The following is a 20,847-nucleotide window of genomic DNA, read 5'->3' on the forward strand; positions in this document are numbered from 1 at the left end:
GAAATTAAAGAGGTAAATAGAATACTAGAAAAGCTAGATATGATAGATCTTTGGAGAAAACTGGATGGAGACAGAAAGGAGTACAGTTTCTTCTCGGCAGTTCATGGAACCTATACAAAAATTGACCATATATTAGGACATAAAGACCTTAAAATCAAATGCAGAAAGGCAGAAATAGTAAATGCATTTTGTTCAGATCACGATGCAATAAAAATTACATTTAATAAAAGGCCAGGGGAAAATAGATCAAAAAGTAATTGGAAATGAAATAATCTCATCCTAAAGAATGAAACAGCAAATCTTAGACACAATCAATAATGTCATCAAAGAGAATCACAGTAATGACACAAATACCAAAATTTGTGGGATGAAGCCAAAGCAGTAATAAGGGGGCATTTTATATATCTCTAGATACTTACTTGTATAAAATAGAGAAAGAGAAGATCAATGAATTGGGCTTTTAACTAAAAAAGCTAGAAAAAGAACAAATTAAAAATCCCCAATAAAATACCAAACTTGAAATTTTAAAAATAAAAGGAAAGATAAAAAAGAAACTAAAAAAAATTATTGAATTAATAAATAAAACTAAGAGTTGGTTTTATGAAAAAACCAACACAATAGATATACATTTAATTAATTTGATTAGAAATAGGAAAGAGGAATCAAATATAGGCTTCCTAGATTAACAGAGGAGGACATAAATTGCTTAAATAGTCCCATTTCAGAAAAAGAAATAGAACAAGTGATTAATCAACTCCTTAAGAAAAAAATCCCCAGGATCAAATGGATTTGCATGTGAATTCTACCTAACATTTAAAGAACAATTAACTCCAATATTATATAAACTATTTGAAAAAATAGGGAATGAAGGACTTCTACCAAATTCTTTTAGGACACAGGCATGGTACTGATAATTAAACCAGGTAGGATAAAAACAGGGAAAGAAAATTATGGAACAATTTCTCTAATGAATATTGATGCAAAAATCTTAAATAAAATATTAACAAGAGATTACAACAAATCCTCTCCATGGTAATATACCACAACCAAGTAAGATCTATACCAGGAATACAGGACTGGTTCAATATTAGGAAAACTATTGGCATAATTGACTATATAAATAACCAAATTAACAAAAACATATGATTATCTCAATAGATGCAAAAAAAGCATTTGATAAAATCCAACACCCATTCCTAATAAAAACTTGAGAGAGTATAGGAATAAATGGACTTTTCCTTAAAACAGTCAGTAGCATCTATTTACAACCATTAGCAAGCATTATATGAAATGAGGATAAACTGGAATCATTAAGATCAGGGGTGAAAAAAGGTTGCCACTATCACCATTACTATTCAGTATTGTATTAGAAATGATAGCTTTGGCAATCAGAGAAGGAAAATAAATTGAAGGAATAGAGTAGGTAATAAGAAAACCAAATTATCACTCTTTGCAGATGATATGATGGTATACTTAGAGAACTCTAGAGAATCAACTAAAAACCTATTAAAATAATCCACAACTTTAGCAAAGTTGCAGGATCCAAAATGAATCCACATAAATCATCAGCATTTTTATATATCACTAACAAAATTTAACAGCAAGAGATACAAAGAGAAATTCTATTTAAAATAATTGTTGATAATATAAAATATTTGGGAATCCATCTGCCAAGGGAAACTCAAGAACTATATGAGCAAAACTACAAAACACTTTCCACACAAATAAAGTTAGATCTAAGCAATTAGAGAAAGATCAAATGCTCTTGGATAGGTCGAGTGACTATAATAAAGATGACAATATTTGCTAAACTGATCTATTTATATAGTGCTATACCAATCAAACTCCCAATAAATTATTTTACTGACCTAGAAAACATAACAACAAAATTCATCAAAGGAATTAATGAAGAGAAAAGCACATAAAGGTAGTCTAGCTGTATCAGATCTAAAACTATATTATAAAGCAGCAGTCATTAAAATCACTTGGCACTGGCTAAGAAATAGAGAAGCTGATCAGTGGAATAGATTAGACTCACAGAACAAAATAGTCAATGACTATAGCAATCTAGTATTTGACAAACCCAAAGACCTCAGCTTTTGTGATAAGAATTCACTATTTGACAAAAACTGCTGGGAAAATTGGAACCTAGTATAGCAGAAAGTAAGCATAGATCCATATCTAACACCCAAGATCAAGTTAAAGTTGAAATGGGTTCATGATTTAGACATAAATAATGATATTATGAACAAATTAGAAGAACACAGGATAGTTTATTTCTCAGATTTGTGGAGGAGGAAAGAATTTGTAACCAAAGATCATTATTGATCACAAAACAGATAATTTGATTATATTCAGTTAAAAAGGTTTTGTACAAAAAAACTAATGCAGACAAGATTAGAAGGGAAGCAATAAACTGGGAAAATCTTTTACATCAAAAAGATCTAATAAAGGTCTCACTTCCCAAATATATAGATAATTGACTCAAATTTATAATAATTCAAGCCATTCTCTAATTGATAAATGGTCAAAGGATATGAATAGACAATTTTCAGATGAAGAAATTGAAATTATTTCTGGTCACATAAAAGGTGCTCCAGATCACTATTGATCAGAGAAATGCAAATTAAGACAACTCTGAGATACCCCTACACACCTGTAAGATTGGCTAAGATGACAGGAACAAATAATGATGAATGTTGGAGGGGATGTGGAAAAACTGGGGTACTGATACATTGTTGGTGGAACTGTGAATGGATCCGAACATTCTGGAGAACAGTTTGGAACTATGTTCAAAAGTTATTAAACTGTGCATATCCTTTGATCTAGCAGTATTTCTATTGGGATTATATCCCAAAAAGATCTTAAAGGAAGGAAAGGGTTCCATATTTACAAAAATGTTCGTGGCAGCCCTCTTTGTAGTGCCAAGAAACAGGAGACTAAATGGCTGCCCATCAATTGGAGAATGGCTGAATAAATTATGGTATATGAATGCGATGGAATACTATTGTTCTATAAGAAACAACCAGCAGAATGATTTCAGAGAGGCTTGGGGAGACCTATATGAACTGATACTAAGTGAAGTGAGCAGAACCAGATCATTATGCACAGCAACAATTAGACTACACGATGATTAATTCTGATGGACGTGGCTCTCTTCAACCATAAGATGATTCAAACCAGTTTCTCTTTATCAGTGATTATCAGAGCCATCTACACCCAGAGAGAGAACCATGGGAAAAGTTTGGAACACAACACAGCATTTTTACTCTCTCTGTTGTTATTTGCTTGCATTTTGTTTTCTTTTTCAGTTTTTCTTTTTCTTCTTTCTTGATCTGATTTTTCTTGTGCCATAAGATAACTGTATAAGTATGTAAATATATATATATATATATATGTATATTGGATTTAACATGTATTTCAACATATTTAACATGTATTGGACTACCTGCCAGCTAGGGAAAGGGGTGAGGGGAAGGAGGGGGAAATTTGGAACAAAAGGTTTTGCAAGGGTCAATATTGGAAAATTTATCCATGCATATGCTTTGTAAATAAAAAGCTTTAATGAAAAATTAAAATAAAATAAAATTTAAAAATAAAGTATTTATGGAAAGAACAAAATACTTGAGAGTATGACTGCAAAGACCCACATAGGAAACAATAGAAATACAGCAAGAAAACATTCTTATATAAAGACAGATTTAAAGAATTAGAAAAATATGATTTATTCATTTGTAAGATGAACCAATGTAATAAAATGACAATACCATGTAAATTGATTTACTTATGTTGTGTTATACCAATCATACTTCCAGGATTACTTTATAAAGTTAGGGAAAAAAAAACAATGAAATTCATCTGAGGATACAAAATGTTAAACTCAAGGGAAATAATGAAGAAAAAAAACAGGATGAGTGGGCCTACCAGAAGTAGATCTAAAATAGTATTATAAAACAGTATTCAACAAAATGATTTGGTACTGGCTAGAAAATAGATGTCAATCAGTGGAACAGATTAGGTTTGCAATATACAGAAGAAAACAAAGTATCCTAGTCTTCGATAAACTTAAAATATCCTAGCTAATGGAATAAGACTCACTGTTTGAGGGGGAAAATACTTGGTAAAGCATGAAAGCAGACTGGAAGATACCATATTAAAGGAATTATAATCAGGGCAATAACTGTAATATTCTCTTTGCTAAAATATAATCTTCTCTGGGAGCAGGTTTCTTGGGGAGCTTCTGGAGGCAGCCGTTGTTTCAGTTCAGTTCAATAATCACCCCAAATGCAGTCAGGAGTTAAAGTCCAAATCCTTTATTGTCATCTTCAAAGTCTTGTCTCTTTTCCTGGAGCCCAGTTAGCTTTAGTAGAGGCTTATCTTTCTCCTTGGTTTCAAGAGCTCTTGTCTCTAGTCCTTTGTCTCTGCCAGCTTCAGCCTCTTGTCCTCCCAATGTCTCCAGCCAGCACAAAGATGGAAGTTGGAATGAATATGACTCTGCCTCTGAGAGTGGGATTGTGAATATCTGGAGTGGTGATTTCTCTAAATTTGCAAACTTCATATTTCTTTTGAAGTATCTCAATTCTATTTTGCTCATAAAATACAGTGCCTTTGTTGATGTGGCCATGCTGTGATGGATAGTCCTGGGACGGTTTCTTTCATGTTTCACAATCACTTCCAAAGTTCTTAAGAGACATCTTAAGACTATTTTGTATCAATTCTTCTTGTTACTATGTGAAAACCTATCTTGTGTGAGTTCTTCATAAAATAGTCCTTTAAACAAACATATGCTTGGAATTTTTTAAATAGCAAAAATTTTGTTTAATTTTTGGTAGCCGATTCTTATTTTTTTGGCCTTGGGAGCAGCTGTTTTCTGAGCAGGCATCTTCTACGTGGGCCCCTCTGATCAGGTCCCTTTTTGGCTGGGGCTTTCTAGCCAAGGGCTTTTTCACCCTATTGAGCCTTCTGGACTGGGGCTATCTTCTGATGCTTAACTTTTTTTTGAGGGAATCTTCTTGGTGGAGACCGAGGCCAGTGACTTTCATGGGGATTCCTTTTGCTTAGATGCCTTTTGGAACTTCTTCATTCAAGCCTGATAATTCTGTTTCTCATTTTCTTAGTCTTCATGAATTTATAAAAGTCAAAATCTGTCATCTTTACTTTCCTTTCTTTGCCTTCAATCTTTTTGGCCATCTTATGGCTTTCCATTATGTATTGATCTTTACTTTCTCTCAAGCAGCCAGCATGTACTTCTAATGAGCGTTGTGTGAGACATTGAGAACAAAGCCTATAAGTTGCATACATTTGAATAGCATGGCCTGTCTTCTCACACCATTGCAAGAGCCATCAACTAAAGCCCTGTTCTGATTGATGACATCCACAATAGCTACCAGTTTTCTGGTTTATGGCCCAAAGGAATTATTGGCCATCCAGATAATTTCCACATAGCACTTGAACACCATGTTGATGATGCTGGAGGATAAGGGCCTGAGGAGGACTGCACATATGTAGAACACAGCTCCTGCCCCAGTAGGTAGACACCTACTGAAGTCTTAATCCATATGTTTGGAATTTGAACATAACCAGTCCAAACGACTTGTGTTCTCTGCAGTAATTTAAATACTTGACAATTCTGCTGGAGAAATGACCTCATTGTCTAGTAACTTATCTTGCTAGGGGATCTTCAGAATCTTCTTAACACTATTAAAGTGGAAACCATTCAATTTTCTGGCATGTCACTAATAGACAGTCCAAGTTTCATAACTATATACAGCAATGAGGTCTGCACAATTCTCTAAACCTTCAGTTTGGTAAGCAGCCTAATACCATTTATCTCTCATATTTTCTTTCACAGTCTCTTAATTGTTGAGTTAACTCTAGTAATCTCATCATTTATACATTCATCCTTGAAAGCCAAGGTAAGGGAATTTATCCACAACATTCAAAATTTCTCCATTTGCTATAACTAATGCTTCCATGTGTGAGTGATGTAGTGCTAGCTGGTGGAGAACTTGTTAATTGTTAGTCCAAAGTTAACATATGGAGCAGAGAATTTACCTATACTCTGCATGTCATCCTCAGAGATTCATTTGTGAACCACAATAAAATCATATGCCAACTCTTTATCCACTTTATTCTTGGCTTGCAAACTTTTCAAATTAAATAATTTGCCATCAATGAAATTGTTAACTCTGTTGTTGTTTTCATCCTTATTGAAGGCAATTGACAACAACACTGAAAATAGCATGGTAAAAAGCATAGGAATAAGCTCATAAACCTGCTTCACTTCTTTGGTGATTAGGAATATACAAAAACATTGTACATTATTCAGAAACCATGCAAGGATATCATCATGAAACTGGTGTATAATACTGATGAACCAAATCTTGCCATAATGTTTCACAAGTCTTCACCATTGATGGTATCAAAGACCTTTTTTAGATTGACAAAAACCAATAACAAACTTCTGCTCTGCCCTTGGCATTTCTTCTGGAATTATCAGGTATTAAACACCATGTTGACCATTCTTCAGCCTATTAACCATCATGTGAAAAATTGTTTCAAATGACTAATAATGAAAAAAACACAAATCAAAGTAACTGAGGTTTCTCCAATATCCAGGAATGGGAGAGGAGTAGAGACAGCAAGAAAGACAGGCACACTAACCATATTGATGGAGTGAATTAAGAATCAATTTATGAAATTATGAAATGAATCAAGCATGTCCAGTCTGAATACTCAAAATTAAGAAATTCATTCAAAATCATAAAATTAATATGTTATCAGAGATTATACAATCCTAGATTTTTCTTTTTCTGATGCTATTTCTCTATACCGTGGTACTTCTTCCATAGTTACATTTAATTGAGAACACTTTTTATGCCACTAATATACAAAATTTAAAAATTAACATGATTTATTTCACCTTTGTTTCATACTTTTTTGTGCTTAATATATATCAATTTTGGGGCTTAATATATATTATATATATAATATTGCATTATATATATATATTAATACATAATATATTAGTAAAACAATATGTGCATAATATATATGCATACATATCTGAAATTTACACAATAGTATCAAATATCTCTGTCAGCACAGTCCACATGATTTCATCTGATTCTGTACATATTCCAAGGATATATTTTTCTTTAAATATTACAATTTATAAATTATACTCCATTGATATTTGTGATATTTTGCATGTAAACTCAAGGCTCCCTCATATAATCTTACTTTCTGCTATTACTACTTTGTACTGTCTACTTACAAATATACTATATTTACTTAGAAATAGGTGGAGAAGTAGTCAGGGAGATCAGAACAAGATATAATTTTAATACATGGAAAAACTGGAAACTGGTCCAATTACTTTAAAAAGCAATTTGGAATTATGTTATGAAACAGATGAAAATAGTAGTGCTGGGTTGCAAACTTGTAACTTCTTTTGAAGTTGGGAATTTCTGGTTTATAATTATTGTCTATTACTGCAGGACTTCTTAAAGTTTTTCCATTTGTGATTCCTTTTCACCCAAGAAATTTATTTGCAACCCTAGGTATATAGATATATAAAACAGATATACAAATCAAACATTCACTGAAAATAAATCATAATTTTGTAATCCCCATATTCAGTTACATGACCGTATGGATTCATTCCCCAATGTTAGAAGCTTTGAACTAATGCAAATTGGCAATTCAACTATAACTTAAAATCTTAGAGAGCTAAGAAGTGACCTATCCATGGTGACATAGAATGTATTGAATTTGGGTTTGCCTGATATAAAGCTCTATGCTACACTGCCTCCCTTTAGCCCAGAAATCCCACTACTTAGCATATACCCCCAAGGAAATTGATGGAAAAAGAAAGGTTCCATTTATACCAGAATATATGCGAAACATAATGTTTTAAAGTTTGTAAGGCACTTTTCCAAAACTTCCTTGTTTTATCCTTAAAACAACCCTGGGGGGTAGATTATTATTTCCTTCATTTTACAGATGAGAAAAAATAAAGCAGAAACAAGTGACTTGGCCAGGTTAGACAGCCAGCTAAAAAGTATTCAAAGCAGAATTTAAATTCAGGTCTTCCTAACTTCCTGAGTAGTGTTACATCCATTGTCCCACACCTTCTTATAACAGCAAAGAACTGACAATAAGTCAGGTACCCCTCAATTTATTGTTCAGTCATTTTTCAGTCATGTCTGATCCCATTTGCAGTTTTCCTGGAGTGGTTTGGCATTTCCTTTTCCAGTTCATTTTTTTGATAAGGAATTGAGGTTAAGTGAGGTTAAGTGACTTGAATGAAGTCTAAAAGTAGACTTCACAATTAGAATGTGTCAAGGCTTTCTGACTCCAGGCCCAGTGCACTATTCACTTTGCCATATAGCCCTACCAATAGACTGGTGAAGGCAAAATAAACTGTGGTACCTGAATATAATAGAATATTACTATACCATAAGAGCTTATTATGAAAAAACACTCCACGTTTTTTGTACTTTAAGATTTTCAAAATTTCTGATTTTATGTAGTTTTTTAAAAGCTGTATGGATTACATCTGATCTACTCTAACTGCTTTTGATTTGTGTATGTATTAATACATTGATACATTAGTAATTGAGTATTGGGTCTATGTAAAGGAGAAATAGTGTTGGTGTTATATTTTATCTGAATTGTCAGAGTAGTAAAGAGTGGAAGGCAGGAAGAGACTTCACTCCAGATTCCCCATGGGGGCTTGAGTTATATTAAAAAGGTTAATGCAAATTTAAATTTTATTAATAAAACATCCTCAAAAATAGAATAAGGTTGAATTAGGTAGTTTAGAATCATTATTCTAGGCTGTGGAGAAGTTGTGAATAAAAAAATTTAGGTGCTACAAGGATGCTTTATAGGAAAAGAAAAAACAGGAGTCTCAGACAATTCACTGCCTCTGCCTCTTATTTTCCAAGAAGCTGGTCTGTTCCTCCTGAAGGATAGAATGGAATCAGTGACAAAAAGAAAGTCACATACTTCCCTAGAACCAGCCAAGAAAGGAATTAGGATAAAATAATGCTTACATTATTTTAGGTTCTATCCTGGAGAGCATTATCCTTTACATTTATAGTCAATTCTTTCAGAGATCACTCCCAAGATATTGCAAACAATGAATTTTAAAAGTTAAAGCAACAATTCACTTTTTCCTCTTACCTTTCAAAGCTTCCACTTTTTCAAGCTTCTTTTTATATTCTTTTTTTAGATTTCTGATTCTGAAAGGAGATTAAATAATCTTGAAATGACAATTCTTTCTGGTCATTTAACCAATGTAAACTGCCAACGCAGAAATATGAATCATACAGTTAAGGAATGGCCCCAGATAGAAATCCAATATGTGATGCAAAGAAGGAATGTGCTAGAGATTGGCACTGCAATATCACACTTACCTTATTCTGAGAGTTAGGGCAAGTGGATTTTAAATTTATAATTTCAATGGCATAGGAAACTTCCAATATGTAAATACTATATTTAAATGCACATTGATAACTCATCTTTAACTTGTGGTCTTAGGGAATGATTCAGAGTGCTAAGTGACTTGCCCCTGATCACAAAATGAGTACATGTCAGAGTTGAGACTTGAATTTAAGATTTATTTGAGATGCAAATCATGATGTCTCTTGTATTTTTATTTTTTCATACATACTATTTTCATTTATCTTTGCCCTTTACTCCCTTGAAACAAAACCTAATTGCAACAGATTAGCTAATGCTTTCTCTTTTGTTTCCTGACCTTTCTGACTTTAAAGCAATATCTTCAGATTTGTATCAACAAAGACACCTACATAACTCTTTTGAGATTGTATTTGATTGATCATATAAATCTGGTTTTATTATTTACCCTCTAAATTAAATACTATTGTTTATCTATGAGATCTTGTAATCTGTATGGGTCTGCTTCACATATCGTTACTCATGAGAATTTAATAGCATCTTAAAGATTTCCCCCAATAACACCTACTCCAGAATGTTTTTAAAAATATTAAATAAAACAAAACACCACTGGGGCAAACAAAGTTTGGAGGCTATTTATTCTTCATCCAAAGACTTGCCCATTTTTAATCCTTATCCTTTATTGTATGTTCATAGAAATATAGAATATTAGAATTACAAATGACTTTAGAGACCATTTATTCCAAATCCTCATTTTATAGACAAGATGACTGAGGTCAAGAAAAGAAAATGACTTTCAAAAGTTACTTAGTAATTAGAAAGGCTGAGAAAAGTATAGCACTCAGTTCATTGATCACATATTGAGTATTTGCTAGGTGTTTAGATCCCTTCTAAATATTGTAGAGGATATCAGAGAGGCATAACATATGAACTCTGCCCACAGGACACTTACAACCTAGGCAGAGTGATAGTGCTATCACATATTTATAAGAGAAAAGTGCAAAAGAGTATAATGATTATTTTGACCTTGAATTTTTAAGTGCTTACTTGTGTTTGTATGTAAATACCATAAGAAATCAGGGAAGGGAAAGATCAGTGTGAGTAAGAATAGTCCTAAAACTTTTATTCACCATGAATTTTCTTGAGAAGCTTAGCAAAAAATGAACAAAAAAAGTACTTTAAAAAAAAGACCATAACAACACAACCCTGTAAGGTTGGCTTTTAGTCTTTCACCATGATTTCTTTCATTTATATTTTAAAATTTTCTCAGTTTATTAATTTACTTTTAACATTCTTTTAAAAACATTTTAAATTCCAAATTTCCTTCTTATGTTAAGGCCCCTTCCTCACAATATCTAAATCAGGCATGTGAAATAATGCAAACATATCTCTGTATTAGCCACATTGCAAAAAAAAAAAGGCAAGCAAAAAATAAGTGAAAAACATATTTCATTCTACACTGAGACTATCAATTTTCTCTCTGGAGGTGGATAGCATTTTAATCATGACTCCTTTTAATCATGGATCATTGTATTGATCAGAGTAACTAAGTTTTTCACAGTTGATCATTTTCACAATGTTGCTATCACTGAATACAATGATCTTCTTTCTTCTCATTTCACTTTGTATCAGTCTATGTAAGGCTTTCCATCTTTTTCTGTGAGCATTTTGTTTGTCATTTCTCATAATATTATAATGTTCCATCACCACAACTTGTTTGATCATTCCACAATTAATGGGCATCCCTTCAATTTCCAGTTCTTTATCAATGCAAAAAGAGCTACTACATTTTTGTATAATAGGTTTTTGATTTCTTTGAAAAATAGACCTAACAGTGGAGAAAGTGCACAATTTCATCATCCTTTGGTCATAGTTTCAAATAATGCTTCAGAATGTTTGGACTCATTTACAATCCAGCTACAATGCATTAATGTTCCTAATTTTCCACATCCCTTCCAGAATTTCTATATTTCTAAAAATTGCCTTGTTTGGACTATTTATCATTTTGGGAAAGACTTTTATTTTTATAAATTTCACTCAATTCCCTATACTTTTGAGAAATACAATCTTAATCAGAGAAATATGCTGTAGATTCCACTCTCCCATGACTGCCTCTTATCCCCCCAGTTTCCTGCTTTCCTTCTTATTTTGGCTACATTAATTTGTGCCCTTAAGAATTCAGATACTCTGTCATTTAGTACATATATATTTAGTAATTGTGTTTATTTATCATTTATTATCTTTTAGTAAAATGCAATTTCCCATTATCTCTTTTAATTAGGTCTATTTAAAAAAAATTTGGAGGGGAATATTGGGAAAGTCTGACGGGGCTACAGCCTGTACTCTGCTATTTTTGCTCTGCCTTCACTGTTACTTTAATTGTTTCATTTTAGCAGTTAGTGTGGGAAAGCAAGCATATTCTAAGCAAGAATGACTTAAAGGATCAATTTACTCTTTTCTCCTGAGGCAGAGGAAAAACATATGCATTTACCCTCTTACATCATAACATAATGAAACACATTGAAATTTCAGTGAAATACAGAATGAAAGTCCAAATAGATCTTTTCTCTCTTTTTTCTCTTTCTCTATTATTGTGTTCCTTCCATCTCAGAAGAGAAAAATGGAAGGAAGTAAACAGGGAAGAGAACAGAGTATGAGGTTGGGTTATTAGAAAAAAAAAGAAGACATAAAGAAGCAGAGCAAAGATATGAGGAGATTCATTCTTGAAGATTCACCACATACATCAAGTAAAGATAATATTGAAAATCTTCCAATGCATGATATGCTTTAATGGAAGTATTCATTCAAAACCGGTGTGAGTGTGTGCATGCGTGTGTGTGTGTGTGTGTGTGTGTGTGTGTGTGTGTGTGTGTATGTTTGGAAGAGACTGAGAGTGAGGTCCAGGATGTGACATAGAAAAGGAATGATAGTTTTATATGCTTTATCTACTTTTCATGCTTGACTCTCTGAATGAGCCTGTCATTTATTTTGTTGTACATTAAGATCATTAATTACCTTATAGCTTCTTTTCCATGAAATTCTAGAGGCACTTGTTCAAAAGAATCAGAGCAATATGTAGAATTAGTCTCATTCTCCAATATCTGATGACTAGCCTTGGAGTGAGTTTTCCAAAATGAAGATTTCAGGAAAAACAGAGGAGAATGTTGGTACCCATATTCACCTAAGGAAGCAAGACACAATTAAATATTAAGTTCCACAAAAAATATCAAGTCCTTGCTCTGTGCCAGGATATAAAGGTAAATATGAAATAGTCTCCATGCTCATAGAATTTACATTCTAGGCTGGAGGAGAGGGGACAGGGAGGACTGTAGGGTGAGATATAGCAGACATAAATAAGTAGACTGCAAGATAATTTGGGGAATGAAAGGTAACTTCAAAATGGGAAAGTTTCGTGTAGGAGGTAAGAACTGAACTAAATCTTGAAGGCAGATAAAAATTCTGAGAAGTAGAATTCAGGAGGGAAAACATTTTAGGCCTTTGAATGAATGAATATTGGAAGAATTTGGAAGATCATATTTGGGAACAGTTAATGATGCACTTAACAAAGAATGGAGAATAAAGGAAGGGGAGAAACATTAGAACAAATTAGGAAGTTGAGTTGGAGCTAAATTGGGAAGAATATTAATTGCCAAACTGATGACCATATGTTTTATTCCAGAGGTAATAGGGAACAAGTGAAAGGTTTTTTGCTCACTTATTTTGAAACAAAGAAATACGATGGCCAGACCTATGCTTCAGGAAAATTGCTGTGATTTCTATGAGAAGGATGCTTTATAGAGGTAAATATTAAGCCTGTTACACCGTTTTGATTATAGGATCTCAAGATGCTTCCAAAGAGTGAAAACACTTGGAGTGAAGGAAAGAATTGCTCTCATAGTACTCTCCAGTGCTCCAGATATATAAACCTGTATCCTCATTGAGATCAGAAGTTTAGGATCTCCCTTCTATCAGGAGAAGATAAGCTGGAGACCAGAAAGTCATATTAACAAGTTTTTGCTAATGGGAAAAGGAAAAACATTGTGCAGCCTTTTCAGGCAGACTGCTTACTACCACCTACTGCCAATTTTTTCTTGACTTGAAACATTAATCACTCAATATAGGTATTCAAAATTTCAAACTATGAAATCTTCCTGGATGTATAAAAAAGAAAAGTGAGATAGATTTATTATAGACAACTGATAGAGATAGCAACATATAAAATGAACAATGTTTTCTTTAAGTATATTATATTTTTTTAATAAGGAAAAGGGATAGGATCTTGATCTATGAATTTATTTAGACTAGAGTGCCTCATAAGAGGAAATGCCTTTTACTAAGATAGAATAGCAATTGTATTGCAAATTAGAGTCTCAGAGATTTAGATGAGGCACTGTATATCAACCCATTTCTTCTAAAGCACAAGTGAGGAAGACAACTTTCTTAACCCTTCAGCTTGTAAAGGAACAGCCATGTATCTTTTTGAAAGGAATAATGCCCCATTTTTAGCTTTACGAGGCAAGGATATGTCTATAGTTAAGATAGATTATGAAGGGAAAAGCAGCCAAAAGATTCTAGAATTAATGGAAAGGCTAATTGCTTGGTGCCAGCCTGAGTCTGGGGCTAGACTTGAACCAATATCTTTTTGATTCTGAAATCACCAAGGATGAAGTTACACTTCAAATGAATGTGGCCAGACAAGATAATGGTAGTGGCTATGGCACTTTGCTATAGAGTAATATAGGTACTTGGTGTTGTTTCAATCATCTTCACACAATGGAACATGAAAAAACTTCATCAATGTACATGTCACTGCAAACTGACTCTGTGAATCTTGAACTGTAAGTCCCTAAACCAAACTATAAAAGCCTATGTCCTTTTTCTCTCTGGACACCAGGCCTCTTCTATTTACTTGTTGGTTTTTCATATTTATATACTTCCTTTAATTTCTGGCACCATGTTGCCTCTACACAATTATAATAGTTTTAATACTGAACCATACTTTTATGTAATCTCTCCTGTATCCACTTTCAGGATATTGAAGTCACTGATCACTTCTTGTTAAATTCTTCATAGAGTGTCTAGACAACTTCGCCTGAAATGGTTATTGACTTATAAACTGCAATTATTTTCATGGTAGTTTGCTTGGGTTTGTTTACTGTAAGCACATTAGGTCAATATAACTATTTCCCATGAAGTAATGTTTCTTTTCCTTTAGGGATTATGCCACAACCAACTTTCTATTTGCATTCCTGTGAAATTCCTATTAACCAAACTTCCATTTAGAAGAAATTTCTTTTTGTCTCTTGGTTTTTGCTCATAGTGAGGATGCCAGTGTGACTCTATTCCTCTGGCAATATCTCGACTATTTGGACAAAGATCCTATATGATAATGAAAGGAAAGAAAGAAAAATCAATATTATTTACTTTTTTTCAAGGCAGTTGGCTGAGAAAGCGAGGAGAGATTCTTAAGAAAGTGGCTAGGTATATTGAAGATTTTTCATGATAGGAGAAGAGGGTATATTCGTAGGCATCAGTAAAGAAAACAATTGATAGGGAAAGATTAAAGAAGTAGAGAGATGATAGTGAGGAATTCTTTTGGAAAACATATAGGGCATATGTGGATGGTTTAGCCTTGGCAAAAAAGACTACCTTTTTAAAAATCAAAAACTTAAATTAAGAGTAGAGAATGGAGTTGTAAAGAGATGGGAAGAAGGAGCTTAGAGAGAATGTCCTCTATTTTTTCAATAAAGTACAAAGTAAGGCTTTTAGTTGTAAAAGTGTAAAGGTCGTAAGTGTTGCAGGATTTTTAGGAGAGAAAAGGCTTAGGGCAACTCCTATAAGGAATGGGATTAGGGATAAATAAAAGTATTGTTTTATCACAGTGTGGGACCATCCCCATAAATTACCAATTAATTACCACCCACAGGGCTAGCATGTCAATCCAGCTAAAATAACAAAGACTCTATAAGGAAAAAAATAAGATTATCATGTGCCAGCCTGGTCAAATTAGGCCACCATCTCATTTTCCCTCAGACCCTGATGGACACAGCCTAGGAATTTGATTCTATGAGCCATGGGAAAATCAATGCTTCTAGTCTGGCGCCCTCAACCATCATCCTGGGAAATAGCCCTTGTAGAGATGCAGCCGGGTAGTTTCCTAAATAGATGCTACAGTAGTAGCTCCTGAAAAATTCAGAAAATTCTTACCACCTATATCCTTGACATGACAATTGGTTAAACAGCAGCAATTAATTTGATTTCATCAGTGAAAATGGCATTAAAAGAGAAAATGGCTTTATCATTGTGCCCTAAGTACCATGAGACCATTCCATCTAACTTGTAGCTGAATTCCATTAATGTTGTATCATTAGAATATAAATTTCTTAAGAGCAAAACTGTTTCATTTTCCTCTTTTTATTTCTAGTACTTAAGACTTACTTTTCTATTTGTATTCCCAGTACTTAGTATTCCTAGTGCTTTGTGCATAACTACTTAATGAATATTTTTTTCAGTCATAAAAATTTGTATCTGACTTTGTCAGTATGATTATATTTCTCCAGCTTTATTTAGGAACATATGAATGATAATTAAGAAGGCAGGTAGGTGTTAAGACTAATTCAGAAATGAAGGTTTAGTCAAATATGAATATTAACAGGACAGAATATTTGAAAATAGAGGATGATATAGACTTGGGCAGTTCAAAAGGGCCAAGACTGAACAGAGAGCTAAGTGAAAGTAGAGAAGGGATGAAAACTAAAGAAAGTATCAGCCAAAAGTGGAGAAGTCTATAGGAGGCCACTCCCAAGAATCAATAAAAGGTTTAGGAGCAGCGAGAAATAGGGAAAGAGACAGCATAAGAAGAGATCATATTTGGATAAAGGAATTTGCTGGAAATAAAGTACTTTAAGAGTCATGGCATATAACCATTTTAGCTGAAGTGGAGAGAAGGAATAGAAGAGGATTTTGTGGAGTTTTCTTTCTCTGTCTCCATTTCTGTGTGTGTGTGTGTGTGTGTGTGTGTGTGTCTTTATCTCTGTTTTTGTCTCCCTTTCTGTTTCTCTCCCTGTTTCTGTCTGTCTGCCTGACTGCCTGTCTGTCTCTGTTTCCTTTCCTACACACATATAAACATGTTATCTTCTATTTGCAACTAATATATATATATATATATATATATATATATATATATATATATATATATATATATATATATATATATATATACATAAATGTACACATATACACATAAATGCATATAAAACACATATTGTCTATGTGAATCTAGAACATGATTTATTCTGTTGGTGCTCCAGACTGCTTTTTAAAGCTCTAAATTTTGGAGCAGGAACCAGCTGGTTAACAGGAGTTCCCTATACCCATACAATTACAGGCCCTGTCCATTATAGCACTAGTCCATTAGAGAGTCCATGAGTTTTTGAGGACAAGAACTATCTTTTGCCTCTTATTACATCTCCAGTGCTTAACACAGTGCCTCAATAGTAGTATATAGTAGGTACTTATTGACTTATTGACAGTGTTGAAACTTGAATTTAGGTCTTCTGGCTTCAACTACAGGGATTTTTTTCTGTTCCACATACTGGTGAGACAGATAAAGCTAATAATGATAAAAATATACCTAACAAATGTTAGTGCCAGAACCCAAGCTGTAATGGTACAAATGAGACTAGACTCCAGAGAATTGAATTCAAGAACTGATCTGCTTCTTCATTTTCCCCAAAGCAACCTAATTTGCAAAACTGCCCTTTTATAGTTCAGTTGTCTCAGTTGTGTATGACTCTTCATAACCCCATTTAGGGTTTGGAAATATGGATTATTCAACTATTTTAATAATAAGTATTATTATGTGATATTTTCAATATATTCAAACATCCTGAATATTTACCAGAAGGAAGCCATATGACTATGATAATAGAATTTTTACATAAAAAATATTTGGCCTAAGTAATAAAGCTCATTGGCCAATTAAACCAATTCAGTTCAAAACAGTTGAATTAGATAGCTTTTGAAAACTATGAAATAGAAAATTAAATTTTCCTGCCTGTGATGCCCATTTATATTTGTCTTTTTCCTTTCTCAGAATGGAAAATGTTATGATTCTTACAAGTTGCTATGTTGGTTGTCTAATTTAGCAATTAACAGTTCTCTAGTTCAGAATTCATACCTTTCAAACCTTTAAGAGAGCATATAAAAGGACAAGCCCACTCATGGACTTCCAGGAAATTCACAACTAGGATTGACTTCCAGGATATTCACAAGCCCACCCACAAGCCCACTCTTTGGAAGGAGGAGTCAAGAGTCATTCCAACTTCCACCTTTGTGCTGGCTGGAGACATTCAGACAAGAGCTCTCGAGAACCAAGGAGAGAGATAGGTCTCTAAGAAAGCTAACCAGGCCCAGGAAAAGATTCAGGATTTTGAAGGACACAATAAAGGATCTAGAATTTAATCCCTGGCTGCATTTGAGGTGATTATTGAAACTGAACTGAAATGAAGGCTGCCCCCAGAAGCTCCCCAAGAAACCTGCACCCAGAGAATGCTAATTTAGAGAACAGAACATTACAGAAAAACCTTCCCAATAAAGTGGTGAAAGAAATTAAGAATCAAAAAGGCACTGTTACTTACGTGGCAATATTTTTTCAAAATACAGAGCAAGAACCAAATAGAGAAGACTGTCAAAAATCAACATGAACAATATGGCTAACAATTGATGTGAGTCTCCAGAAGGATCAGGGAAACCAAAACTTCTTGAATTTAATCCAGTCTCCTAATCTGAAGGTTTAAAAATAGTGTATTTGTGAAAATAAATATATTTTTAGAAGTAGGAATTATAGCTTGCACATATATGTAATGCTTATTATAAAATGTTTTGCATCACTGAGATTAGTAACATTGCTATGTTATAGAAGAGTTAGGAGTCACATGAAACACAATCAAGGAGAAATAGACCCAATGAAGAAAAGAAGTGTCACTAGTCAAATTCTATTTTTCCCCTTAATATTCATTGCAGTTTTAAGATTTATCTCTTGTACATATGAATTAAATAGCTATGGAAGTGATATTTAGTTGCGCTCTAGGCAACTTTGTAAGACCTATCAGTGAAGTTATTTGTGATCTTCATTAGAAGAGATGAAAAGATTCCACACTAATAGAACCATAGATCTCCAATCCCTTAAATTTTATACAGGAAAGAAATTTGTAAAGCTAATAGTAAACTAGAAATAAATATTTCAACTTACTTGGTTCATTCCAAAAATGAAGGCAAAGGGACTTAGGAAACTTAAAATCCATTCCAAAGATGCAGGAAATTTGTGAAAAAATAAAATGAATCCCAAACCTCCCCAGTAAACTGTAAGGAGGAATGTGATCAAGCCAGTAAGCAGAGGTTCCTTAATCAACACACTCATCAGGAAACTTAACGCTACCTGAAAGAAGAAGAATTCTTAATGGAAATCAAGCAAGATGAACCATTCTACTGCAAAACTAATGAGTGTTAAGGTCCTATCTTTAAAGAACCTTTCTTGGACAAATACAGAAAAAGAACAAAGATTTTATCTTGATGGAATAGGGAAATAATAGGGAAAAGAAACTGTACATACTCACCAAAGAGAGACCATAAAAGAAGAATAGGGAGAATGCCATGAAGTAACCAGTCATGACTATAAATTCAGAAGATTTTACTGTAATGGTCAGCAGGGTTGCCAATATAAAAATGTAACCACCATACAGTAAACCCCAGGAAAGCCTAAGGTAGAAAAAGAACATAATTCAATGTTACATGGTCAGGCAATTCTTTCTACCTTAAAGCTGTTAGGAACTGATCAGTAATGTCTGAGTCCATTCTTTTAGTCAAGTGACCATCTGTCATCAAAAAAGGATGGTAATCATCTTCTTATTGAAGGAAACATAAATTCTACAACTACCTTTAGCATAAGACTTATGTCTCTAGAAATGGAAGGGACTTCACAGGCCAACCCAAACCTCCTCATTTTACAGATGAAGAAACAGGTCCAGAGAGATTATGACTTGCCCAGAAGTTACAAAAATATAAGTATCAGAATGAGGATTTTAATCCAGTTACTCTGACTGTATAACCAGTGGCCTTTCCATTATATCTTACCGAGTATAACAGAAATATATGCCAGTTTAGTTTTTTTCAATTCCGTATACACCAAGACAAATTGTCTATAACATTTTCATTAAAATCCTTCACATATGAGTTATACACACATATAAATTAATGCTATATATATATGTATATACACACATATATTTTTAAATTGATGAAACAAAACTGGTGTGATGAGTGTGTTTTATTCTTCCTTATGATCACTTTTGGAAGCTATGCACAAAATTCCTATGGTATTGACATTTCTCAAAATATTTATGGAATTCCTCATTTTAACAATTTGCCCTTGAAAATCAGTACCATTACTTTAGAGTCACATGTCCTTTTTGACCCCAAATAATGTTAAACAGCTTGTTCATTCATCATAAGAATCAGTGGAAAATAATTTCCATCACTAAAGATATTTAGAAGAATTTGGCATAGATCCTCAATGAATTTTTCAAAAGAATGCATTGGTCTACAAAGGAACTTCATTCATGATATTATGGGACAAGTCAGGTGAAGAAGCTTTATTGCTATTGCAAGCCAAAGTTGGGGAAAATAGATATCCCAAAAGAAAAATCTCTGTCATTTAAGTGAGCTCAGAATCCAAAATATTTTCTGGTAGCATATCTTGAATAAAGTATCCATCCAAAAATGGCTAGAGAGAGAACAATATTCTTAGATCTGGTTTTGATACATCTTGTAATTTTGTTCATTTTTGTATTAAGGATATAAGTGATGTTATAAACATGCTATATAAAAGCCTTGAAAATGGACTGGGAAGGGGGGAACCTCTTACATAAGGCAAGGATGTGATTCACATCAAAGTGAAGGCTAATACTAAAATGAAGTTATACATATCAAGAGAGGGAAACTACAAAGCTTCTCTCTCTTTACCTCAATAAGGAGTCCAAATATATTTTTGAACAATAGCAGCTTCTTTAGAATAAGTTGAGAACTCAAAAGATAATGGTTGTGAAGAGAAAAAGTTTCCTATATAGGGAAGGACATTAGATTTAAAGTCAAAGAACCTGGAATCAAATTTAAGTTCTGTTGCTCACTGCTGGATTAATTATTTAATCCCTCTGAGACTCAATTTACTCATCTGTAAAATGGCAGGGCTGGAACAGGTAATATTCCTTTGAGTTCTGGATACTATGGAAAATTCTAAGGTTCAGTTTCTTCCTTTGTCCAATAGTAATAATAATATTATTATTATTACTATTATTATTACAACTACCTTGGGGAGTTGTTATTAGGAAAGCACTTGGTTAATTTTAATTAGGCACTATTAGA

At 33.3% G+C, this 20,847-nt stretch overlaps 1 protein-coding gene and 1 pseudogene across 1 annotated transcript in view; both read right to left on the reverse strand.

The window, feature by feature from the left end:
* The window catches only part of LOC141538798 (ABC-type organic anion transporter ABCA8-like), a 104,682-nt gene that overhangs the window by 66,393 nt on the left and 17,442 nt on the right, over nt 1-20,847 (reverse strand). Inside the window, 6 exon segments of the mRNA XM_074260614.1 lie at nt 9,190-9,248; nt 12,442-12,607; nt 18,066-18,197; nt 18,200-18,212; nt 18,680-18,865; nt 19,044-19,185. Coding sequence (XP_074116715.1) covers nt 9,190-9,248; nt 12,442-12,607; nt 18,066-18,197; nt 18,200-18,212; nt 18,680-18,865; nt 19,044-19,185 — 698 coding nt within the window.
* On the reverse strand, nt 4,647-5,459 carry LOC141541320 (large ribosomal subunit protein eL14 pseudogene; annotated as a pseudogene).

Source organism: Sminthopsis crassicaudata, chromosome 4, assembly GCF_048593235.1.
Source record: "Sminthopsis crassicaudata isolate SCR6 chromosome 4, ASM4859323v1, whole genome shotgun sequence".
Taxonomy (NCBI): domain Eukaryota; kingdom Metazoa; phylum Chordata; class Mammalia; order Dasyuromorphia; family Dasyuridae; genus Sminthopsis; species Sminthopsis crassicaudata.